Source organism: Vicia villosa, linkage group LG2 (genome assembly GCF_029867415.1).
Source record: "Vicia villosa cultivar HV-30 ecotype Madison, WI linkage group LG2, Vvil1.0, whole genome shotgun sequence".
Lineage (NCBI taxonomy): Eukaryota > Viridiplantae > Streptophyta > Magnoliopsida > Fabales > Fabaceae > Vicia > Vicia villosa.
The window spans coordinates 15049906-15077167 of record NC_081181.1 but is presented as its reverse complement, the minus strand read 5'-3'; the positions used below and the strand labels follow the sequence as shown (position 1 = coordinate 15077167).

The 27262-nt window shown below is 33.7% G+C and overlaps 2 protein-coding genes and 1 non-coding gene across 3 annotated transcripts; all 3 read left to right on the top strand.

Annotated features, from left to right (window-relative positions):
* Positions 1 to 10209: 10209 nt before the first annotated feature.
* Positions 10210 to 10831, top strand: LOC131648622 (uncharacterized). The gene is made up of 2 exons (XM_058918364.1): positions 10210 to 10724; positions 10807 to 10831. The coding sequence occupies exons 1-2, from the start codon at positions 10210 to 10212 to the stop codon at positions 10829 to 10831; spliced, it is 540 nt and encodes a 179-aa protein (XP_058774347.1).
* Positions 10832 to 15615: 4784 nt separating this feature from the next.
* On the top strand, positions 15616 to 15689 carry TRNAR-UCG (transfer RNA arginine (anticodon UCG)). Its single transcript has one exon. It is a non-coding gene; the product is annotated as a tRNA-Arg (tRNA).
* A 2096-nt stretch (positions 15690 to 17785) lies between these two features.
* LOC131648621 (uncharacterized) lies at positions 17786 to 24553 on the top strand. Its single transcript, XM_058918363.1, has 3 exons — positions 17786 to 18686; positions 24316 to 24397; positions 24505 to 24553. Exons 1-3 carry the CDS (start codon positions 17786 to 17788, stop codon positions 24551 to 24553), a joined length of 1032 nt encoding a protein of 343 aa, XP_058774346.1.
* Positions 24554 to 27262: the final 2709 nt, after the last annotated feature.

Below are 27262 nucleotides of genomic sequence, written 5' to 3'. Positions count from 1 at the left end.
TTTCAAAAAAAACCACCTTTGTTTCAAGGCATCCATGATATGAATGTATGTACAATGTTAATCAACACATGCAATTAAGATCATCTCTACCATCTTAATATTTAGCATATCACAATAATTCACTCAAAGAATTATTCCACAATATTGTACACAACATTCTCTTCACATAAGCATTATTCACATATAATAATCAACACACAATTTCCAATTCACATTTCAATTAACACTAATAATTAATATTTATCACATGCTAATTCATAATTTATCAATTATACAGGATTTACTCTTTTCATAAATACTAAGAAACCATGATAAGTATACTATTTAACTACTCATAAAAATGCCAACTACAACACAGTGGCGTGTGCATTTAATAGACAGGGATGTGTTCACATTTTCTTTTATGCCCAAAAGTAAAATCCATAGCAGCATTTTTACTTAATAAGATATAATACTCGCTACAGTGAGGAAACATTTCAAGTGTGTTTAATTCTGCCCCTAAATGAATTTGTGGCCAAGCATCCATACTATGTTGTCATGCTAGTATGTAGTTCATAATACACATTCAACCAATCCAAAGCGCTACAGGGAAAAGCAATGAGATTGGTGTCCACGTTTGTTTTTACTGCGGATTCATCTTCCTAACATGTTCCTATGGTAAGCTAGTAGGGCCCACGGCTTAACTAGTCAAAGGAGTGACTACTGTAGCTTATATAAATGCTGCATCCACGTTTTATGGTATGAGGCACAGTAGCGGACAATGAGTGGATTGGTGACTCATAATTTCTTGACCCAGAACAACAGTAGCGAACCTACACTACTATAATATAGAATCATTACTTTTTACTTTTTTTTTTATAATTTGACCAACAACCCATCAGCAGCTATATACTTAATTAAAGGAAAATAAAAAAAACGAAGCAAGTCGTAGCATCGCGTAATGGTCACCTCGCTTGCCAGCAGCTACCGTCTGCCATCATTACCATGGGATGATGTCATTCGGTGCCTCTTCCCCAATACCCCACTCTCATTTTCGGTTCTTGAAAGGAAAATATGTGAACACAGGGTACTAGTTCTAGTATTTAGTCTTGTTTTCCATTACAAACTTCACACAGATTTCTTCACACAGATTTCAGTATGCTAAACATAAATCAAACACATACTTCACCAGATTTAATTATGAACAATAAAAATGAAAATCTAACAATTACCCCATTATACTAACCCACAATGATTAGGGATTCTCCCCCTTACCTCTTGATTTCTCCTCCAAAACCCTAGTTCCTCTTCTTGTTCTCCTCCTCCACTTCTATTCTTCAAAACCAGCAAAATGATAAAATGAGTCCTCTACCCCTCATTTCCTCTCTTACTATCTTTATTTATTATATTGGGCTTTAAAAAATAATAGCACCTCCCAATTGCTTATAACTCTAATAAATAGGCCCAATTAATCTAACTCTCTAATAATTTAATTAATTCTATTAAACACAAATGCACTCAAGTTTAATTAATTAAATTATTAACTAAGTCTCATAATAGTTAAATAATTAATTAACTCTCTTAAAAAAATATATATAAAATATTATAATAAAATAAATACTAAAAAAAATACGGGTTGTTACACTAGGCACCTCTACCGCCCAGAAGTTCGCCTCTGCCCGCCTAATGACTAGTTACGAGCAGCCTCATAGGATTCCTAAACATACTCCTCGAATCCTAGCAGTCACGCATTTTTGGCCTAGATCCACGATCCATCTCAAAACATGGACCAATGGCCAAGCGCCGGGGGAAATATAAAAACCCTCTCATTTGAGAGGGTCAGGTAACACATTTTTAAAACCCTAGAACATTCAAATGTATATGTACTTCTTCTTACTTGATCATCGGAGTACCTTGCAAGTACACCCCCTCCTCCTCATCACCATCATTGTGCAAGAAATCTCTTGCCCACTTTCAGGCTCTTATCAATCAGTAAGATCTGTTACACGATAAGGTGGATCTAGAGGGGGGTAAATAGATCACCGTTCCAAATTTTACCAATTTTTTATGTTTAGAACTTTATTGCCCCGGAAGGAAGAATATCGTCTAGAACGACCTTAGTTATTGGAAGCCGGATATGCGTGAACCAATGAACAATCGATGAATTAGAATTTTTCAATTTGACGAAATTATCAATTATTGAAGTTGCACACTAGTGGTTATTACTCACAATATACTGTTTGTTAGAAATGGTGGCAAATGTTGTGTTTGGTATTTTGTCAAACACTTGGTGAGCAGTATGTTACCTACTATCAACTCTTCACGAAACACAAACTTTGCCACACACAAAAACTTAAGAAAAAGTGCGATAACAAAAAAGAACACGGAGTTTGTTTAGGCAGTTCCCCTTGTCGTCCTCGCATAGGGTACGTCTGCCCCTAATTCCAAATAGAATTAGGATAAATTATATTGAATGCAAATTGTTCACAAGAGAAGAAGTTACCAATCACCAACTACAATTATGCAATAAAATTGAAATTAAACTCTTCTCTTCCCTTGATTCAAGTATAACCAAGTGATTATCGACGATCTTGATGAATCTCGACCCCGATCCTTCCTTCCCTATCCTCCGGTTGTTGCTAGCTTGTTGAGCGAATCATTGATCCCTCAAAACCTTAAGCACGGCTGAATAATTGTGAAGCAAAGCAATCGTCAAAAACCCCTAAATCACACTTGATCTTGAAGGATAAAACCCTAAGGTTTTATTCAAGAAAAACCCACTAACTCTCAACTCGAACAAGAACCGAATCTACCGTCGAACCTTATCAACGCACGTTCCTCACCTTGATTGATAAATTGTTATGTGTGATTATCAATTGTTGAGTGAAAGGTTGAAGATGATGAGAGCTTTGTGTCTATTTTTACTTTTCTTGTTGTCTATGAAATGATCAAAGAAACTATTTATGTGTTCTCAAACACAAGGCACAATTAACATTAGCAAAAACCATTTTCTGAAGCGGTGAGTCGACCTGCCCCACTAAGAGAGTCGACCAGTGCTAAGTCTGGGCGCAGAACAATTGAAGAAAAAGAATTGGTGCGTCGACCTACAACAAGTGTGCGCCGACCTGAAGATGATTATGTGTCGACCTCAAGGTCGACCTGAGGTGTCCAGAGGCTGCATCAAAGTTTTATGTGTCGACCTGAACAGGGTCATGCGTCGATCCATGCTGTTCTATGAAGGATCACAAAATGAGTCGACCTGAGGGTCGACCTGTAGCAACCCGAGGCAAACAAAAAGTGATATGCGTCGACCTGTAAGATGCATGAGTCGACCTGAGTTTTCCAACTTTGCTAAGGACCCCATTTTTCAGTCAGTGTGTCGACCTATTCCCGTATCATTTCCAAAATTACTATTTTTTGATGTTTCTTCTTGTTTCTTTTGTTGTCATGTTGACTTGTAGGTTCACGAATATTTAGTAGCAAGTTTTGTCATTGTTAAAACTCATTGTTGCCCTCACAAGATAATCTTTTTTGAGATAGTGGTCACCTATTTTGCTGTTTTTCCATATGAGGATTTTGATGACCTCTTTTTTGATTTTTTTTTTAAAAAAATTCCACATCTCATTCTTTTTTCTCTTTTCTTTTTCTATTTTTTTTTGGAACAGTTTTTATATGAAATTTGTTCCTTTTGTTTGATTTTTGAAATGGTCGTGATAGCCATGATGATGTTTAGTAAGGAACAACCATTATAAACTTTTTAATTTTTCAAGATTGATGTCGATATGTTCGTTCAAGCTGAAACGGTGTTTCAGATTTCACCATGATTGACATCATCTAAGTCTTCTTCTCGAGGTTCCTCTAACCTTGAGTTCTCGACTTTTACTGCTTTTGGAAGACTGTCAATTATTCTTCTTAATTTTATACACATTTCGACTCTCAACCCAATAGTGACAAGATGAGAGAAAATTAGTGAAAAGATTCCAACCATTTTCTTATAAAAGAGGTATTTGAGTGTATCAACAAACATGGTGGGAAACTCCTCAGAAAATGGAGGTTCAATTTAGAAAGCGATTTTTCTCCACCGTTTAGCATATTCTATGAAGGTCTCGTTATCCATTTTTGTCATGTTTTGCAGTTTCATTCGATCAGAAGTGAAATCAATGTTATATTCGTATTGCTTCAAAAAAATTTCATCTAAGTCTTTTCAAGAGTGAATGTGGTCTTTTTTTATGTGCATGTACCAACTTAAATCAGCCCAGTTAAACTATCTTGAAAGATGTGAATTAAGATTTTATCATCTACTAAAGTTAAAGAGGGAGCAACAATTGTTTTAAAGTGTTTCTTCAATTAATTAAAATGGGAGCGCTAATAGCATTAGATCCTCCTTTTTTTGAATTTTTTTTCTTAAAGTGAAATATATAAGAAGATATGTTAGAAATTGATATATTATGAAATTTGAGTTGAGAAAATGGAATAAAAGGATAAAAAGAATTCTCGAAAATGAAAGACCTTTATTACTTTATCCTAGAACCACTGCAATTACCCATAAAACAATGATATAATAATTTTTTTAAAACGAATTTTATATGATAGAAAAAGAAAATTTATAATGTAAATTGTAATGATAGTTTTTACTCTGGCCTCAAAGCACAAAAAGAAAATCTCACAGGCTATACTATGCTGTTTCTTTTTTGCCACATTCATTAACAAAAATAATATTTGTCGAACAGTTGAAAAAAATTGGTATTCCGTAGCCGGGAATCGAACCCGGGAATTCTGCAAATGAATTTATCCAGTTGAGCTACTACGGAATGCTTGCCATGGTGCTGAATAAAAAATATATAAATACATGCACATAATTAAAATCAAACCATTTGAACAAATGTTTGAATCGGTAGGATGGAAGTAGTGATATAAAATAGAATAGGATAATTTTTTTTTTTCAAATTCGGTAATATTTGTTTTATTTATCATTTACTGACATTTTTTTTAATTTAGGCGGATGAAAATCTTGCTTTATATTATTTTAAAAAATTTAAATAATAGAATAAAATATATATTTTGTTTCATTCAAATTAAAATATCTAACCAAAGCCTATAACTGAATATATATTCATTTGGAATATATAAACATTACACAATTTTTTGTTTAAAAAAATATTATATTGTTGAATCTTTGAAAAATTCTTACAATTTAGAGGATTTAACATGTTTCCTCCTATTTTTTTTTTAATTTTCAAATTGTACATAAACAATTTGGAAGTGGTAAAAACGAAATTCTTGATAAATTTTTTCAAATCTGTTTTATACTACCAAAAATTTCCAGTAAATTTTAAAAATTGTTGTAATTTAAAAGAAACTTTTAGTAGTGTAAAAAAAATTGTCGAAAATGAACTACTTGGTTTTCAAAATATTTAATATTTTTTGAAATTTCCAATAAATAAGAAAAATAAATTTCAATTTTTTTTAAAAAATATAAGAGTAATAACACCCATTATTAAATATAATTATGGGGGTGGCATGTTAAATCTCCATTATAGTATTTAAGAAAGATACTGCCAAGAGAAGATGGGCCTCACATGTACAATGGTCACAGACTCTAAGAGATTTTATCCTCACACTCCTCACTTTGACATGATGTTCTCACATTTTTATAATAAAAATACTTTTCACATTATTTACGTTTCAAAAATCCACATTCAATAAAAAAAATTCTCCCTGTAAAATTGGTAAAAACAAAAAATTTGATAGTTATTTCCAAATATTTGATATGAAAATTTTTGCGAGAGAAGGATTTTATGCATTTTTACCGAAACTTTAAAAACTCAATATGGTCCTTTTTATCAATGTTTTTGAAAAATCCAGATTTTTCTTGAAGTTTTATCGGATTTTTGGGAATAATTCGAAATTTCTTGAAGTTTTATCGAATTTTGTTCATTTTTATTTATTATTTTGTTTGTAAAAACTTAATTGTTTTATAAGTTGTTATGTTGTATTACATTGTAGTATTTTATAGGATTAGATGGATCATCAAGATGATAAAATACTTCATCTAATCATGAATCATATAATTATTGTATGAAATTTTGTTGGGAAAAAACACAGCTGAAGAAAGAAATAAATAAACAGAACACAACCAATAACACAAGAATATAACGTGGAAATTTCAAAACCGGAGAAAAACCACGACCGTTATCTAAATAGACAACCAGAGAATTATTACTATGTGAAAATTTTACAACACATAAACTTCTCTACTCTCACCCTAATCCTCTAGTACACCCACACTCTTACAAAGCAAATATTTAAACTAAATCTCACAACACTCTAATACAAGAGCATAAGAGAACAAAGAAAACCAAATATAAGCTTAAAGTGCTTTTTGACTAGTGTATCTAAAAACAAAGAACTTAGGTCCAATATATAGTCTTGGTCTCCCCCTTGCTTCACCACACTAAGCAATGTGGGACTTCTCAAATAGCTATTTTTTAACTTCCTTCTTTATTTAAGAATTTAGGCAACATTAGACATACAATCAACCCCAACAATCTCCACCTTGATTGTAATGGTCCTCAATCTCCATTGTCTACACCGACAATCATAATTCTCATTGTCTATACCGACAAATCAAATTATCATACTCCACCATAAAGAGTACACTACACTACTATCATCCCAAGAATTTTTCTTCGCGTCGAAACCTTGCTGAATGATTATGGTGCAACTCCCATGTTGGCTTTTAGGAAGTTCTTCAGCCATCGATACATCTCACCACACACCTTGCATCAATGCCAACCAATGCCCGTGTGTTGTTCTGAATCCGCTAGCAATGATTTGTCCTTTTGCATGGTATAGCGGAAATACCATAAGGACACACCTTATCTTCTAAAAAGGATCACCATCATCTCCCAAAACAAGGGAGACGTTGCTAGCACTTGCCTCAGAGTCTTTTTTCAGATACTGCTCCACCTGGACAATTTCTCTTTAAATGCCTAGACTTTCAACACTTCCAGCACACCATATTATTTGCATGGATCTTCTTCCCATTAGCCCCACTTCTAGTTACCAACGCCGAGTTTGATGAAGTACTTTCATCACGTTTCATCCTCCTTTCTTCAGAAATAATTTTAGTTGTAACTTCTTCAAAACTCAACTTTTCTTTCCCATACATCAAAACAGGTTTGAGATGAATATAAGAAGGTGGAAGGGACAAAATAAGCCTTAACGCTTTATCTTCATCATCAATCTCAACTTTAATAGATTCAAGCTCAGAAACAATATTATTCAAAGTACTAAGATGATCAGAGATTTCCGTACCCTCATCCATGCGCAAAGTGTGGAATTGCTCCTTTAGCAACAAACAATTTGAGATGTCCTTTGCCTGATATAACCCTTCGAGCCTTTCCTAGAGTTCCTTGGCTGATGACAGATTCTGGACATTCGCGAGAACATTCTTTTCCAAACACAAACGAATTGCACTTGCAGCTCTCAAATCTAGTTCCTCCCACTTGTCAGCCTCCATGTTGGAAGTGTTCCCTTTTAGCGCCTTGTGTAATCTTGATTGTATCATCACATCCTTGACTTGTACTTTCCACAGGCCAAAGTTGATTCTTCCATCAAACTTCTCTATGTCAAACTTCATAGCACTTGAATAAGACATAGTAGTTGTGCGCAGACTGCAAACCGTGCACCAGGTAGGTTCCCAAGAAAGAGAGATGGGTCACAACGGACACGCTTAAATACCAAGTATTTCCTTAGCCAGAACCTCCCTAAACAACACTTTCACAATACCACCCCTTCTTCAGCACCTTCACAATATCACAATTCTTTTCTTATGTGGAAGATCAGACAATGCTACAACCACAGAGAATACTAAGAATTATGATATCTCATCGAGCTGAAGCTCTGATACCACTGTTGGGAAATAACACAGCCGAAGAAAAAAATAAATAAACAGAACACAACCAATAACACAAGAATATAACGTGGAAACTCCAAAACCGAAAAAAACCACGACCGTTGTCTAAATAGACAACCAAAGAATTATTACTATGTGAAAATTTTACAGCACATAGACTTCTCTACTCTCACTCAATCCCCTAGTACACCCACACTCTTACAAAGCAAATATTTAAGCTAAATCTCACAACACTCTAATACAAGAGCATAAGAGAACAAAGAAAATCAAATATAAGTTTAAAGTGATTTTTGACTAGTGTATCTAAAAACAAAGAACTTAGGTCCAATATATAGCCTTGGTCTTTCCCTTGCTTCACCACAATAAGCAATGTGAGACTTCTCAAATAGCTACTTTTTAACTTCCTTCTTTATTTAAGAATTTAGGCAATATTAGACATACAATCACCCCAACAAATTTATCAATATTTTATTTACATTAATATATTTTATAGTATTTAAAATATTAAATATTTCCGTGTTTGATTATCTATATTATTTATGAATTGATAAATTTTTTTTTGTTAATATCACTTTGTTTTTATTTAATTTAGCTTGGGTATTATAATATTTTAAGAGTTAAAAGATAAATTAGTTTTAAAATTTTTGATCTCCCCTTAATAACCAAATATCTCTCATATCCCTTTCCTTTCTTTCCCCTCTCATTTATTAAAATTACTCTTCTCTTTTTTACTTCGCTGAAACCAAACGTAATACTCTAAATAGTTTTAAACGAATTTTATATGATAGAATAAAAAATATTATATTTTTTACTATGGCCTTAAAGCACAAAAAGAAAATCTCCCAGTGATTGGGCTATATATTGTTTCTTTCTCGCCCCATACATAGCTGTTTCTTTCAAGGCCACATTGTTTTTATTTAATTTAGCTTGGGTATTATAATATTTTAAGAGTTAAAAGATAAATTAGTTTTAAAATTTTTGATCTCCCCTTAATAACCAAATATCTCTCATATCCCTTTCCTTTCTTTCCCCTCTCATTTATTAAAATTACTCCTCTTTTTTACTTCGCTGAAACCAAACGTAATACTCTAAATAGTTTTAAACGAATTTTATATGATAGAATAAAAAATATTATATTTTTTACTATGGCCTTAAAGCACAAAAAGAAAATCTCCCAGTGATTAGGCTATATATTGTTTCTTTCTCGCCCCATACATAGTTGTTTCTTTCAAGGCCACATTGTTTTTATTTAATTTAGCTTGGGTATTATAATATTTTAAGAGTTAAAAGATAAATTAGTTTTAAAATTTTTGATCTCCCCTTAATAACCAAATATCTCTCATATCCCTTTCCTTTCTTTCCCCTCTCATTTATTAAAATTACTCCTCTTTTTTACTTCGCTGAAACCAAACGTAATACTCTAAATAGTTTTAAACGAATTTTATATGATAGAATAAAAAATATTATATTTTTTACTATGGCCTTAAAGCACAAAAAGAAAATTATATATATATAATATTGGGAAACATTACACAATTTTTTGTATTAAAAAAAATTATATGATTGAATCTTTGAAATAAATCTTACATCAATCTACCTATAGTAATTGAGAAATTAACCTGCCACCCCCTCAATTATACCCGACACTTCTAATGTTTTTATTTTGAAAATGCTCATGATATTATTTATTCTTAAAAACATTACATTTGTTAAAAAAAATTTATTATTGGTGTAGGGTGAAAATCGAAATTTCCAGTAAGCAAAACAAAATTTATGGCACCAAACAGTGCGCTTATACCGAAAATTGTATAAGTTTGAAAAATTACGGGTTGCGATTTACCAAAAATTTCAAATTTTTTGGGGTAATTTAGCTGAATTTTCAAAATTTCCCGGGCGATTACCAAATATTTGGAAAATACTGGAAATTTCCAAAAAATTTCGGGACGATTCATACTACCAGAAATATCAAAGTTTTCGGTAACTTAAAACTTCTGGTATGTCTGCAGATGAAATTTGTTATTTGTGTGGTCCATAGTCAACATCATCTTCTATGGACTCATGTACAGACTATGCAAAGTTCTTCACCACAGATATTGTATGTTTCAAATTGAAATAATACAATTTTAATTGTTTTTTGTCATTTATGAAATTGATAACATTTAATAATTATACGCTGCAATTGACAAATTTTTAACTCTCGATCAGAAGTTTTAGCATGGGCACAATCTACTGGTAAACAACATGGTATCATTGTTGTTACTGTTCATTCTAATTCTGGTAATGGAATACGAGGGATGAAGGATAAATTAATTATGGGTTGTGAAAGAGGAGGAAATTACAAAAGAAGATATGCATCTGAAATCACTAATTCCTCTGATGGAATTTATAGTATGAAGGTTAAATGTCAGTTTAGGTTGAGATATATTCCAAGTGGCCCCAGTTGGAAGGTAGATAATGATTTGGAAGGCCACAATATATTGGGTCGTCTAAAAGATCATGAAAGAAAATTTGTGAATGACATGACAAAGTACAATATGGCTCCTAGGTACATAATTGTCGCTTTGAAAGATAAAGATCCAGAAAACCTCATGAGTATTTCCCAAGTGTATAAATCTAGATCAACATACAAAATAGGCAAGAGAGGTACATTGATAGAAATGCAAATGTTATTGAGCCTTATTCACAAAGAGAAATACACGTGTTGGACTAAAAATAGGGACAACTCGGATATTGTAGGTGATATCTTTTGGACACATCCTGATTCTGTGAAGTTCTTGCATATAGTTCATTTGGTTTTAATATTTGATTGTACGTACAAGATAAATAGGTAAGAACTTTATTTTTCACATCATAAAAGATGTTGTGGATGTTTAATGAGTTGTTTGGTTATGTGCATTTTATTCGTGCAGGTATCGGATACCAACCACTGCTTGAGATTGTTGGTATTATGCATGATACTCTAACCAGTTCAACCACGAATCGGACATGCACACGGTTCGGTTGTCTCTTAAAACCGCTTAGTTGAATAATCAAATTTATGAGAGGAAAACCAGATTTAAGGCTGAGTGAAATCGGAAACAGGTTCATGGATGAACCACTTTGAACTTTTAAATAATTTGAACTTATTACCTCTACAATATTTCTTGTCCAACATATAAAGGCTATCGAAGTAATCCCAATGAACTCATAAATTTTTTTCCCTTAATGAAACCTCTTTTGTGTTCTAGAACAATTTTAGATGCTAACATGGCCAACTTGTCTGCAATGATCTTAGTGATAATTTTGAATTGAAAATTAGTAAGTGTAAGTGGCCTATACTAATCAATATGATCTTCTCCATGTTGCTTACGTATCAAAGTAACATTAACTAAGTTGAGATTAGGAAGGATTCAACCTTGTTCAAAGAACTTATTCATTTAATTGATCACATTAGTCCATACTATATCCCAATTATCTAGACAAGGATGATTACAAATGGAGCAAAGTGGAGCAGTTGACTATGTTCCAACTATTTAGACAATTCTGATTACAAATGGCTCTATCAAGCCTAACATAAAAGTAAGAACTGTTAGAACAAGAAATGTTCTGATCAATATTCTTAGTTTTGATGATAACATTATGTATGAATTTTGTATAAGACAATATGGTACTCTAATCCTTTACATTTTCCATTTCAGAAAATATTTAAAGAGTATGCAAAAATCCTTGCTCGGAAGCACTGACTCAGAAAATTCTGGATGGCTTCATCAGAACATGCTCTGGCAAGACATCAGAAGATGGTCATGCAGAATCAGAACATGAACTGGAAAGCATCAGAAAAATGGAAGTCAGAAGTACAAACTCTGAAGTTCTGATGGTATCACGCTCAAAGCTCTTTAAAGTCAGAAGACAGAAGATGCTCTGCACCAAAGCTGATGACTCTGATATTCAGATGTTTTTTTCTACAAATCTGAGTCCAAAAGAAAGTACAAAATGAAAGGCTGTAACGTCAAATCTCTGACTGACAAAAGGAACGTTAGAAGCTACAAAAGGCAAAGTCAGTAAAAGCAGCAAAAGCATGGCTCGAGGTAGTTGACAAAAGTGTGAAACTTTAAATGCAGCGTTGTACTATTCACGCAAAGCATTAAATGCATCCCAATGGTCATTTCCTCTCAAGCGCCTATAAATATAAGTTCTGATCAGAAGCATCAAAAAAATGCTTGCGCAAACTTACATAAACGCTGTCAAATTCAAAAGCTAAAGAACTTCATCTTCAACCTCACAAACTCTTTGTAATATTTAGTGATTGTTAAGTTTAGAACTTAAGAGAAATATCACAGTTGTGATTGAAGCTTTATTAGAATCATTCAAACTCTTGTAAACATTTATTTTACATTGATCGTAAAAGATTTCCTAGAATGATCAAGTTGTGATCTGTAGAATCTAGAAGACTTAGAGGGTATCTAAGTGGAAAACCATTGTAATCAGTTGGATTAGTGGATTAAATCCTCAGTTGAGGTAAATCACCTTGTCAGGGGTGGACTGGAGTAGTTTGGTTAACAACGAACCAGGATAAAAATAATTGTGTTCATTGTTTTTATCTTCAAAGTTTTTGAGTAACACTTATTCAAACCCCCCCCCCCTTTCTAAGTGTTTTTCACTCCTTCAAGAACCACTTTTTCTTCCATTAGACCAAGTGTAATATCTATCATTAGTGTCAAGATGCATAAGCTCATTTTAATTTTTCCAAAGAAGAAAATTATTAGTGGGATTTTTTTGGAGGACATCTACCAAATTTTCCATACGATTGACCTATTGAAGATTGAAGTTCATTCCATAATTGTCTTCAAATCACAAGAGGGTTACTTGCATATACAAATGGAATGACGAATTTAGTTTGATTCAACTTTATAGAAAAAGTTACATGTTGTTTAGATAAGCTCAACACATAGGGATCCATATATGCTACACCAAAACCTGTAAGTTTGAATCATGATTTTGTTTAAAATTTAATGCAATTCTCTTTAGTCTGATTTATTTAAGACACTCAATAGGTAAATGAGCATAATGAATTATTAGTTTAACAATAAAAAGCAAGTCAAACTATCGTTGATCATAGAAATTTTTGATAGCCAACCTAGTCTCAAGGATTCCTACTCCTTTATCATTCCAATAAATGGATTTTATTTTGTGGTGTTCTGTTTACCCGACATGCTCGAGTGTTAATTTCTATTATAAACTGAGTAAGTTTATATCTTCCTCTATCCCTTCTATTTATCAAAGTAAATTCTTCTTGATGTGGCTCAGGAGAATTATCTTCATCACCCCAAAGATTCTTATTCTTCTCCTAATGCAAATCGTCATAGGGATCTCTCACCAAATTATTACCATCATTTTCTATAACCACAATATAACGATCAAAATCTCCCCTTCTATCACCAATATTCTCTTTCTCAATCACAAAATTCTCATTTAAATCATTAACAATATCCACTACTATTTATTCTTCAATCAGATAGCTTGCTTTTGATAAATGCTCCTCATTAGCATTAACCTCATTCTCTGGTTGAATGGCCACAACAGGGCCATCCTTCTCTATGTCATTCTCAAGATTATGATTTCTTGTCTTATTCAAATCTAAAGAGTCATAATTCACTATGTCATTAAATATGACATTTAAATATTCGTCATTCTTTATGTCCTTCACATTTTCATTAACTCATATAATCTGTTTGAACTTTTTAGGTGTGAATCTTGTAGATTCTTTAACACCATGCTTCTCAATACTATTTCCATTCAATTTCCAACATTTATTAGTATTATGACTAACACACGCGCATACACACACACAATAATCATAAAATAGAGGTAAACTATCATATTCCAATTCAACAAAGAACTCATAACCCTCTCGTTCCACCAAAAGAAGATCATAGAGAGTATTTGACATGTTAATATCTATTTGCATACGTGAAAAATGCACCCAAATTATTTTTCTTGTAAGCTCATCAATTGATAAAGGAGTGTCAATATTAGAAGAAATTGAAAATAAAGAATGTGGTTCCCAATACTGTAAAACCAGACCATGCATCCTTAGCCACACTTTAGCATGTGTAATCTTCAAATTTTTAGGTCTAAAATCTGGCGTCCACGCAGACAAACGCATGAGTAAGGGCTTAACTTTCCATGCCCCTACACTCCAATTTTTTTTAGATTCTCCCTTGATTTGAAAAAAATTTAAAAATATCCATGTTCTAGCGGAGTTAAATCCTAATTACTGATTAATTGGACTCCATAGTTTCATGAGTTTGTCATGTAATTATGATGACTTCAATGATTTGTTACCTTTACTAGTGATGGATCTCCCATGTAAATTATTCTTTGTAAGCCTCTTTAAGTATTTTGATCGAGAGACGATTACCTTTGAGACAAAGATTGACAAAATTAAAAATCGGCATGTCACACATGTTTTGAAGAGCATGTGAAAAGAATTTATGTGGTGCTTGGGGTTGTGATGGAGACATAGGAGTAATCCGAGAAAGAAGAGTCGACCATGGAAGGTCTTAATGCCGATGGTCGGCTCCAGAGGAGCCTATGACGATTATGTTTTCTTTCAAGCCTTAGTAGAGCATCTCTAAAAAATCCAATGTCGTGCAAACATGATATCTCCTTCCACAAACCTTGTTTCAACGATCCAAAAGGTAAAAATATAGCAGTGAGTCTCACGAATTTTGTGTCAAAAAAATAAGCTCGATCCAACTATTAACAAATCCAAAATTACCATTTTTATAAATATCAATTGAAAAAATAAAAATTCCTAACTCTAACATTCAAGTTGTTCTTTTTTTTTTCTCTCTATCTCCTTCTAAACTACTCCATCCGTCCCAAATTATAAGAGAAATTTACTTTTTAGTAACGAACATCTTTTTTATTTATTTGTGTGCTCTAATATTTTTTTTTATTTATTTAAGGTCATTTCCAAATAAGTATTTACTTCAAAATAACTAATTAAATTTATCTAATCATTTTCCTTTGAGTATTATGTTATTAAAACAAAGATATAGTTAACCAATTTAATTATTATTATGATAATATTAATTTAACTTTTTAATTAATTGTAGCTTTGAAAATAGTAGAGCACAAACTCTTTATTCAAAAAGTATTTTGTTGTAAGGACTAGCAAAAAAATAATTTGAAGGCATTAAGCGAGGAAGATCTTAGACAATCTTCTTTTAACAAAATGCTATCTTTGTCCATTTAGATTAAAATATTTGTTTGATCCTCCTTAACAAGAGTCTCTCCAAGATGAATTGTGCTTACGTGGGTTGGCTCAACAAATATTAAAGTCTCAAAATATTTTTATATCAGGCTTTTCATTAATTATATTAATACTTAAATTTTGTTTAAATTTTATATTTCATGCATTTTAATATAAAACCATTCTTTAAACTAATGTAATCGATTTAGTTTAATATTACTTTTAAATTGATAGTAAAATCATTTAATTTATTTTTAAAATAATATTTATCTTAAATAAAACTTTATTAGTTCTAATTTTAACAATAGTAGATTGTAAAACCTTTTCATTAGTAGATTTTTTCTATTGACATGGCCTTATGGGTGGTTGGGCATGGGCTCAATTCACTCTTATGGTTTTTTCAGCGATAGAGTGTAAGTAGATTCAAAGAAAAAGTGTTTCTTAGATCTTGTATAGTATGTTTAAACATCACCTTCAACAAGACCGCATAGCGCAGTGGATTAGCGCGTTTGACTTCGGATCAAAAGGTCGTGGGTTCGACTCCCACTGTGGTCGATATTTATTTTTCGCTCTTTTTTTTCTCATAAATAAACCAAACAAATGTTAAAAATTAAATTCCGTAGCCAGGAATCGAACCCGGAAATTCAGGCCAATTGAATTTAACCGTTGCGCTACTACGAATTATATGATTGAAGACTGAGAATTAAATTACATTACAAATTGTTTGAATAGTTCGAAAAGAATATGATAAAATTACACAAACTCTTTCGTTGCTTTTCCTATTCTTCTTCCTCTGTTACTCTGCAAGTTGTCACCTCTGTATTCCACTTCCACGGCATTATTAAAACAGCCACTTTAATTCTACAGTAATAATGTCTAGTAGTGTTTCTCACAGGTCACAAAGTCTTGTCACAAATTAATGTGTTTTTTTCACTCAGTTAAAAGTATTATTGTTCTGTTCAGATTTATGTAGTGGCTACTAGATCAGTTTCAATATTATTGCATGTGATTCTTAAAGCAATTAATTCTATTAATTTAAAAGAAAAACTAATATATTATTTATTAAAATAATTTTTATTAATTATAGTTAATAAAGTAATTAAATAAATAAATAAATGTATATTGATGGTATAGACAATTCTTTTTTAAGTCGGATGAAATATTATTTAACAAGATTGGCTTAGAAACCCAAATTATGCATGTTCACAATAAAAATATTTGTATTACAAAGAGATCTATATCCCAAATTTAGGAGATCTTATGATCAAGATAAGAGATTCTCATAAGACAACTATATTATATTATGGATCAATCCTATGTCTTAAATTATGGTTTAACAAATTTCAACAACAATAGTTTTGGGTGACAAACTACAAAAGTTTTGGCAAACAAATTAGCTCGGGTGCTTCCTCATATTATATCCAAGGGGCATAAGTGATTTATAAGTGAAAGATGTATTAAAGATCGTATTTGTTTTACCTCTGAGGTGGCCAATATAATACATAAGAAAACTCTTGGGGGAAACTTAATAATGAAGGTTGATACAACTAAGACATTTGACACTTTGGACTGACCATTTCTTCTTAAGGTGCTTAGGCAGTTTGGCTTCAGTGAAATATTTTGCTTATGGATTCAAAGGATTCTTGTATCTACTAATGTTTCTATATTCATAAATGGTGAGCTCATGGTTTCTTCAACTTTCAGAGAGGAGTCAGGCAGGGAGGCCCTCTGTCTCCTTTATTATTTTGTATAACAAAAGATGTGCTCAGTAGAGGTTTGTCTCAACTAGCCTCAAAGAACAAATTCAAATTAATCAAAACTAGCAGGGATATCATGGTTCCTTTTCATGCATTATATGTTGATGACATCATGTTATTCACTAGAGGATGCATAAACTCTCTTCATGCAATATCTGGTCTTTTCACAAAGTATGCAAGATGTTCTGGTCTGGTTTGCCATCCTTAAAAATCTATTTTGTTTGATAGTCATATGCCAGCAGCTAGGCATAGTTTATTGGCCAACAGGACTGTGTTCTGATGCGGTAGATCATGTCTTTTTCTTACTCGAAATACAACATAGTTGTTACCGAATTTTATTTATTCTGAGAAAGAAAAATATCCATAAACCGGTCCTCAAAATTTGAATTTATAGACTTTATAAAGTAAAGAAAAATATAGTAAATATTATTTATTACAGTGTTATGACAAATTGAACAAGTGTCCTAACTCCTAATGGATGTGGAAGCGTTTCAGGAATCAAGGCTGTAGCGTTGTGTCTTGTCTTTGATTCTCTTGAAATGATTTTTGTCAATATTTGTGCAATATTTGTGGTTGATCCTTGCACTATAATAAATTCAGTTTGTTTTTTAAATTATAAATTAATCTATAATTATGTACTTCCTCCGTCTCATAATAAGTATTTTATTTGAACTTTGTGCAGTTCTTAAGAAAATGATTAGACGTGTTGATTTTAATGATAAAATTAATATCATTTATTAAAATATCCTTATTTATTATAAGTAGTAGAGTAGTTGAAAAACGTAACAGTTGATAAATATGGGTAGTAATTTAAGATTCTTATAGACTTAAAATTATCTTTATATAAATAATATCTCGATTATAATAGAATTTCGCTGCTCTGCTAGGGTTAGCATGACCAAAGCAAAACGGCGCGTCGGCCAGCCGAAATCTACGGCGGCGGCGCCCCCCGGATCAGCGGAACCTAAAGCATCTTCTTCAGCAACACAGGCACAACCAGATGTTATCGAAACAATTGTCATCAAAGCCCCGGAACAAAGAAGATCCCCTTCTCCGGTGCCTGCGAAATCGGACCTAACGAAGGAAGCAACGAAACCATGGGTGGAAGTTATTCAAGGCAACAGGAATCTTAATAGGGGAATGGTTGTTGAGTTCGTAGCACCACAACTCATCAATGGCCAAGAGAAGATTCTCATCGATGATGGCGATGTGGAGGATGAAATTAGGTATTGGGAAAATGCGGTTATCCTCTTTGCTCTGGGGGAAACGCTTTCTATGCACGCGGTTAAGAGCTTCATGGAGAAGAATTGGAATTTCGTGTCTCTCCCTGAACTATATTTCAACGAGGCTGGATATTTCATTGTTAGGTTCAAGGACTCAGAAGACCAGAGCAAAGTTATGGAGCAAGGCCCTTACTTCATCTACGGTAAACCTTTATTCCTAAAATACTGGACTATGGATTTTGAACTGAAAGCAAATCTTCTTAGAGTCCTACCCTTATGGATCACTTTACCGAACCTACCTTTGTACCTTTGGGGGAGGAAAAGTATCTCCAAGATTACTAGCGCGTTGGGAAGGCCTATCACAACTGATGAATGCACAACACGCAAATTGTGTATCTCTTATGCCCGGGTTTTAGTGGAAGTAGATATCACTAGACCTATGAAGGAAACCATCAGTATTCAGGATCACAGTGGAAAAGAATGGGAACAGAAAGTTGAATATGAGTGGAGACCTAAATACTGTCAAACCTGTCTGAAGATTGGACATGATTGCTCATTGAAGAAACCCACAGGTCAACCTTGTCATACCCCAAAATTTGCCCTCATATATTCAAAAAAAAAGTTAGCTTATTTCGAATAAGTAACACAACCCAGCTGGTAAGAATTTGAGTATGAGGCAGGTAAGTATGAGGTCCTGAGTTCAGTAATATTAGTGAATTTATAATTTTACTTTTAGAATAGCTTTACTATTATCATTTACACCTTATTATTATTAGATTAGATTTACACTATAATTATTTAATCATTATTATTAATTTTGTTTTTTATGTTATTATTAGATTAGGAGTAGTATTATTACTAACTATTATTATATTATTAGAAAAAAAATCAAAAAAAAAAAGATGATGTCACGTTTTAGGTAGAAGAGTTTTTTTTTAGTTTAGTTTTTATTCTTACTCTTATTTTAGATAGATTTCATTAGTATTGTTATTATTATTTAAAAATACATAATAAAAATCTAAACACTCCAACCAAACCGTATGATCTCTCTCTCTCTCTCCATCATCATCATCCCAAAATCAAAACCAATCTTTTTCAAATCTTCCCCATCATATTGTAAGCTGCATCGGATCAAATCTTTTTCGGTTATAAATTATTCATTTTCCATTCAATCTTTCCTAATTGTATCAATCAAAAATTCAATGCTTTCACCCTAATTTCACACTATAAATAGCAAACGAATTTTACAAAGAAGGAGGAGGATGGCAGGCAAAAAAATTGGCACAAAAAGAACTCGGTCCAGACGTGAAAAATCGTGAAAAAAGGGGAGACGAGAGATCGAATTCTTGAACAATTGAAGCCATTCTAAGGATTCAGAAGGAATTTTCGACACTCTCTGAAGCAGATACAAGCATCGCAGGCGTCTAAGGTATCGTGTATCGTCATCCTCACGTTTACGGTTTACTCGTCTTTTCGAATTTTCGATTACGGTGATTCACGAAGCATAAACTGTTTTTGATTACATGGTTGTGTTTATATCAATGCATATGATGTTTCTGGATTGGTTATGTGAAGTTTAAATGCAGGAAACACAGGTTGCCATTGTTAGGTTTGAAAGCTTTTAAATTGGGGCTTTGCAAACCGGACAAAATTAGACAAAACTAGGACCATAGCCATTATTAGGAGGCGAATCAGATTCGTTCTATGTATTTATCTTGGATTTATAGCATGTATTGTGGATTTTCAAAGATTGCAGGTTTGTAGCCACATACAAAAAGCGTGGCCTAAAGCTTGAGCTTCTGAAGAAAAACAGCGGGGAAGAAGAAGGCCAAGCGCATGTGTTTTTTTTATTTTTAATATCCGTTTTTTTTTGTTTATGTTAATGTTGTTTGCGTTATCTTACAAGTCAACAACGTAGCGCAGTTGGTAGAAAGTTTCGCTGGTCATCCATAGGACTTGGGTTCGAACCCAGGTGTAGACAAGATTTTTTCCATGAATTATTTGTTAACGGATCCAGTGCTTTCCCTTGGTTCATATGCATGGTGCGCCCTCTCTCATCATCGGTTGGATCTTTCTTTGATCTCAATCTAAAGGCCGTGACGGCACCCCCACCATAGTCGTTCCAGGCTCAGCAGCACCAGATTCCAGCTAAGTATTTCTAAATTTTTTTTTTCTTTTAATTACATAATCCTTTCTTTTTATGTTTATATATATACTTTTTTTATTTGTTTTTATTTTCATAAAAATTATATTTATTTTCTAAAAAACTCTTTTTATATAATAATAACATTTTATTTTATTTTATTTATTTCTTTAATATATTTGATTATTTATATTTATTTATTTATATACTTCATTTATTTATTTTAGTATCTTTAATATATTATATTTATTTTATTTTAATTCATAAAAATCATAAAAAATGTTTTTTGCCTGATTTTATTTTCTTCCTTCGATTTAAATAATTAGGTTGTAAAACCAATAATTAATTAAATCAATTGTGTTGCTTTATTCAATTTACGCCCGAATCAGGGTTTACGAGAATTAGCCCTACACTAAAAAAATGTTATTTTTCTATGCCTTTTCAGGGTTACTTTTCAAATGCCTTCCGACTACGCGCCTTCAAGATCCGAAGCTAAGTCTTTAATTTAATTATTATTTTAAAGTCTATTTTGTTTCCTTTTATTTTAAGGTTTGCCTTTTGAACTCTGCATACACTCATATCTATTTTTGCCTTTGCCTTTGCCATTTTTCAGGGTTAACCCCGCGGTTTCCTCCGACCGCCAACCATATCAGATCAAATTCAAAGTTAAGTGCCTATTTGTTTATTTATTTTAAATTCTTTATCTTTTTATTTTTAAGGTTAGCTATGTTTGCCTCTGAACCGATAATGCACTCCCCCTTCTGTTTATTCTTTCTTTTCCACCTTTTCAGGGTTTGCCAACTGCCGAAGCTACGAGTTTGGTAACCCTAAAACCCTAACCTTGATATTTTTCTTTGTTTATTATTACTTATGTCAAACCCTATTAAGGGATCCGCTGGTTACAATTTCTCTCCCCCATATTTGTTAATTATTTCTGTTAAACTGCGTGGTTAGTAATCTAGGGAGTGTAACCTCGAATCGAACATAGAATCACTAATTTTACAAGATAATATACTTGAATATAATCACGTGATTGGTGCACACACGCACACTCTTGGGTAACCTCTCTGTTGCCTTGTTGCCTGTTGCCTTGTATCTTTTTGCAGAATAGTCAGTCCCTCGAATACGAGGATACCTCAGCCATGTTGCCTCGATTAAAGGTCATGGTCCCTAATGATGCTGCCTTCGATACACTAACATGACCTTGTCGCACGCTCGCGAAAAATGAACAGAGTCGCCACCAATATATTTATCCTATAAGGGAAAGGAATATCAGAAAACCTAACAAAGGAAGGAACAGGGTCTTGCGACCAGAGAATCAAGGTACGGGAGTCAGTTACGCGAGGGGAAGGTATTAGCACCCCTCACGCCCATCGTACTCGATGGTATCCACCTATGTCTGTTTCTATCTAATGGGTGTATAACTATGTCTATGTCTAAATGCGAAATGAATGCAAAATGTAGGGAAAATAAAGAATTGTACTCGCACGGGCCCTACCCCGCTGCCTACGTATCATTTTCAGGAATCAGAGTTACCGTAGCTCGGCTAAAGATTTTCTGTTTGTTTTTGTATTTTTTAATTGGGCGGAGTCAACGTTCGCGCTCTTGCATAAGGGATCGCCTACGATGCGTACGAGCGGAAATAACAGTGCCCTTAGGTGCCAACGAGGCAAAAAGAAAAAAGAAATGCTTGGTTTGTGTCTTTTAGGGTAGATGAGTGATGAACAGTTCCCAATACCGGGCCACTCACCACTTTCTCTACTTTGCTTTAGTCTGAACCATTGTTAGGTGTTTTAAGTGTTTTTGGTTGTGTATTTTTTTTAAGGGAATTTACTTTTCGATTCGAATCACATAAAATGCATAATGATCGAGAAGCAGATTAAGGAATGAATCCTACTCACTTCCATCCCATTATGTAATGTTTGAGAAACAGATTAGAGAATGAATCTCACTCGCTTCTCTCCCATTAATTAATGTTTGAGAAACAGATTAGGGAATGAATCCCACTCGTTTCTCTCCCATTAAGTAGTGACCGAGAAACAGATTAGGGAATGGATCCCATTCGCTTCTATGTCACTAAGTGATTGAGAAATAGATTAGGGAATGAATCCCACTCATTTCTCTATCACTTGCTTAATGTGATTCGCATCTTCCGTTTATTAATGTTTTAAAGAGTTGAAAAAGAAAAAGAATGCAAAAGGGAACTAGATCTACCATTCTAATCTATGTTATTCTAATCTACTAATGGCCCTAAGGTCAAGGATACCTATCCTATCTCAATTCCTCTTAACAAAGAAGGAAGAGTCTAAGGGAACATGGCAAGCAATAGTAAGGAGTAAGCAACATCAAAGCAAGACATGAGAGGCTAAGCATGGAAACAAGAGAGAGAAGCCCTAAGTCAGTAGCAAAACAAAGTATTGAGTGTCCTAAATCAAATACAAAAGCATCACGGTATCATACAAAAATATCCACAAGAAGTTACCAAAGTATCGCATGCGTCGTTACTTACCAATTAGCGGACAAACATCAACTAATCAAAGCAAAAGCAAGTGAACACATGGTCTAAGCTTGAGGTCAGTAGCAAACTCATTCATTTAGTTCCAATATCCTAAGTTAATCTATATTAGTCAATTAGCATGAAACAATACAAAACTCTAACCAAAACTAGACAACATTAGGTTAATACTAGCTAAACGGTTACAAATCGCGAATGAAGTTAGAAACATGTAATCAAATGGTACAAGTCAGTAGCAAATAGCCTCTACTAGATGCCTAAACAACCACAAAGTCATGCCAAGAAGTTTCACACAAAATTACGGGTCATTTGTACAAGTTACGGTGCAATCGTCAACCAAAAACAAGTTATTTACATGTGCGAAAGAAAAATCGAGTAAAATGGGAAAACATGATTTAAAATTTTCAATTCCAGGTCTTAGGACCTCTAAACATCCCTAATCATATGTACAAAAAGGAACCGACATTATTGCATGAATGCATCTCAATTTGAGAGCACAAACGTCACAAACATCTATTAAAAACGCATGTTAATCGAGTCAAACAACACTAACCAAATACCAATCAAAACAAAGAATTAGGAGTTCATTTTTTATACACAACATCACGGGTTAGTCTACAGAAATCATACAAAAATTGGTGGTTAAATTCTGTTCCTAAGGTGTTAAACGAAATTGCTTTGCAAAATCTATCGAAATCGAAAGAAACATGAACATACCAAAGTAAATGATTTATTAAAAATGCACAAATAATTTCTAAAAATCTATAAAAAATACTAAAGTTATCTACACACATATATCTATCTAAAACACATTTTATCACATTTTTATTTCATGGAAAAATGATTTATGGAACAAAAGTTAGAAGAGAAGCAAATTGCACAAGGAGAAAAATCTAACCACACAGGGGGTGCAGAAGCAAAATGAAATGCATTGGATCTACACTAGGGCACGTTTTGGGCCTCTTCCTGGGGGTGTAGCTAACAGATTTTGTATGGCCCAAAACAGTTTTTTGTACAAATTCAGCCAAAAATGGCGTGCAGCATGGGCCAGAGGAGGTGAGATTAGCATAATTCGGCCCATAGAGTTTTTTATGATCCATTACAGATTTTCAATTATCATTAATCATTCAGGTTTTTTATTAATCATCCCTAATAACAAATTAACTATTGTAAACCAAATTAAAAACCATGTTAACAAGATAATCCACATAGAAAGAAGATAGAAGATTAGGTTTACGTGTTTGTGGCTATCTCCTTCCTCTCTCATAAACTCACGGCGGCAATGGTAAGCTCCTCCGACGAACTCAGGGTCTCCGACCACCGTAAACAAAAATGAAACGCCATCTCCTTCTCAGACTCTCGACATCCTCTCCCTCGCGATCTCAGTCACATCACGAACATCTCAGTTTCAATCGACGCCGCCTACCTCTAGCTCTCAAGCTCTCTCCGATCAGAACATCACGACGGCGCGATGGAGATCCTGCGTTCTCTCCGTTTCACGCTCTCATCTTCTCTCTGATTTATCTCTTCCTATTTGTTTCAGATTCAACACGGAGACGAGTTCGATGTCTTTTCCACAACGAAGAGAACACCGAGAAACCCGAAGAAATTCCTCCAGAGCTCAGGTACGAAGTGCTTTCTTGTTGTTCCTCAAATTCAACCTTCTCTCCTTTCGTTTCACATCTTTTTTTGCGTTAATCGTTTGATTGCTATGAGGATGATGACGATTCAGTGTTATTGTACACAGAGATGATGCGGAGGTGAATGGTTCATTGATTTGAGATGCGATATGAAGACGATGAAGATGATGATGAACGTTCTTGTGGTGGAGGATCGATGATGAGGATTCGTGAACGCGATTGCAGAGCGCTGAAACTTCTACCACGTGATGTGGTGGATTGGAGAATGCGAGAAAGATTGAAGAGGATTGCTGTTGAATCCTTGTGGTTTCGATTGGAGAATTCCGTTGAATTTCGGTGAGTTTCTTGAAGATTTGAGAGAGTTTTTATGTTATCTTTTCTCTGTGAATTTTGATGTGATGAAGAAGATGGTTCAGAGTTTGTTATGAGGTTTTTGAGATTGAAGCGTGAAGGAGAGCAAGAAGATCGAGAGAGTTCGTGGGAGAAGATTGAAGATTCAATCGGTGGAGTGAAGAATGGCCGAGTTGAAGAAAGATGTGGAGCCAAGTTTGTTATGCTTTTCTCCAATTTTCTGTTACAATTCAGTTTTTGATTCTTCTTCTTTCTCTTCTGGTTTTTTTCTGTTATAATCTGTTTGGTTGGTTAGGATGTGAAAACTGAATGGTGGTTATGTTATAGGTTGTTAGTTATTCTGTTATGGCTGTTAGGTTAGTTTGTTGGGATTGTAACTGAAATGTTAGTAGAGGTTATGAAATTGGTTAGGGAGGTTAGTTATAGTTGGGATTCTGTTAAGTTGGAAAGGTTTGTAACTGAGAGTTTGTAAGCTAATATATGCTGCTGCTTGGGCTTGTTTTGGTTGTATGGTTTAAAAGAATGGGACTGTTTTGATTCTAGTATGTATGCGCTGATTTGGTTTTCTTTGATTTGCTTATGCAGGTTTTCAGTGGTGATATTGATGTTGCTGGTTTGCTTTGATTGTTGAACTGTGGCAAGTGAGTGTAAGTTAGCAGCAGGGTTTATATGGATCTGTTTTGAATGGTTAAAAAAGGAGCTGTTAGAGATTGACAGGGAATTAGCGTGGGGCTGCCCTGAACTAGTTTGTTGTTGCTCTTGCAGTAGTTCTTAACTTTGTTTTTATTGATGCAGGTGGTTTAGATGCACAGGATTCTGTGGAATTAAGTCCGGATATAGTGTGAAGAACATGAGCAATTCACCATAGATTTATGACTTTTCTTTTCTCTTTTTTGTAATTCTTTTGTAATGTACTTTAACTTTAGGAATAGCGTAATGTATTGGACTTATGAATGAATTTGGTCTTTTTGTAATGAACATGATTTGGATAATGAGGGAAGTTTGTGTTCGGATTGTGACAACTTGACTTATTTGAATCATGAATTGTTTGAATGGTGTAATGTAATATACTTGAACTTGTAATGAACTTGTGATGGATTTGGTTGAATGGGAGTAATGAAAATGGCTCTTTTTTGTAATGAATATTGGATAGAAATTTGGAAGGGCTTTGTAAAATGGATTGGACTTTGGAAATGTAATTTGACCTTTGAACCTTAGAATAGCGGAGTGTTGACTTTTGATTTGAATGTTGACCTTTTCAAATAAACCTTGATTTTTCCTTGTACTTGTAATGGATTTGAATACATGACCTCACTCTTGTACTTTAAGTAGTATATGATTCTTGCATCTTCTCTCATACTCATTTGAATTTTAAATTCAAAACATATACTTTCTTAGATTTCCATCTTTGCAAACTTAGTGAAGCAATCCAAGTGGAATAGTAACCAAAGATATGGATCAACATGAATTTACTCAAAAGGTCAACTTTGCTTGATGTAGTCAACAACCTTGCAAATAATCTCCACATGTCTTTTTTCCCTCAATAAATCAATAACATCTTTAATTGACTTGCAAGACATTCTTAAGCATGTCGAGACCACCAAATGCCTAGGGAAATAAACCCTAGGTCAAAACATTCCATGTGAATAGAATTCCTCTCATCAAGTGCCTTTCAAAATCTGAACTAATCATAATCTCGATCGTGTGCAAGACACCATCCTTGAGGAGATAAATAACCTTGCCAAGACCTAAGTGAAACCTCAGCTTGCTTCATGACCTTTGATCCCATGCTTTTATATGTTTTATTTAATGAATGAATGCAAAGCCATGCAAATGCCCTAATGGAGGTATGCAGATGAAATGGGAAGCTTAAGCCAGTTAGAAATTAAAGGGTAGGACAAATTTGGGGTATGACAGCTGCCCCTATTTAATCGTCTTAAACCTGAAGGTGAGATTGGCCTCAGCCTTTCGAACGTTCAAGGTAGAAGAAGATTAAATATCAAGACCTGAAATTTGTCCTGAAGACAAGATGGTGTAAGTGTTATCCCCATTTTTGTATTTTGATATCTGCTGGGGAAAGAGAATTTTTGTTTTGTTTTTTTTTTGGTGGAAGATTTTATGGTAAGGGGTTGAAATGGGGTAGCTTGTAACGTAGCCAAGGTGCCAATACAAGGTTCTCAAAGGAAATGATTGTTGTCTGAAACTGTGGTTGGAAAATACGGGTTTGATGGAAAGGTAGGACCTACGATCCGTGACTCGAAACTAGGGTAAGGTCAACGGACCTACGACCCGCAAGAATTGAAAAAGATGAGGATAAGGTCAACGGACCTACGATCCACAGGAATTGAAAAAAGATGAGGATAAGGTCAACGGACCTACGATCCACAAGAATTGAAAAAGATGAGGATAAGGTCAACGGACCTACGATCCACAAGAATTGAAAAAGATGAGGATAAGGTCAACGGACCTACGATCCACAGGAATTGGCAAAGATGAGGA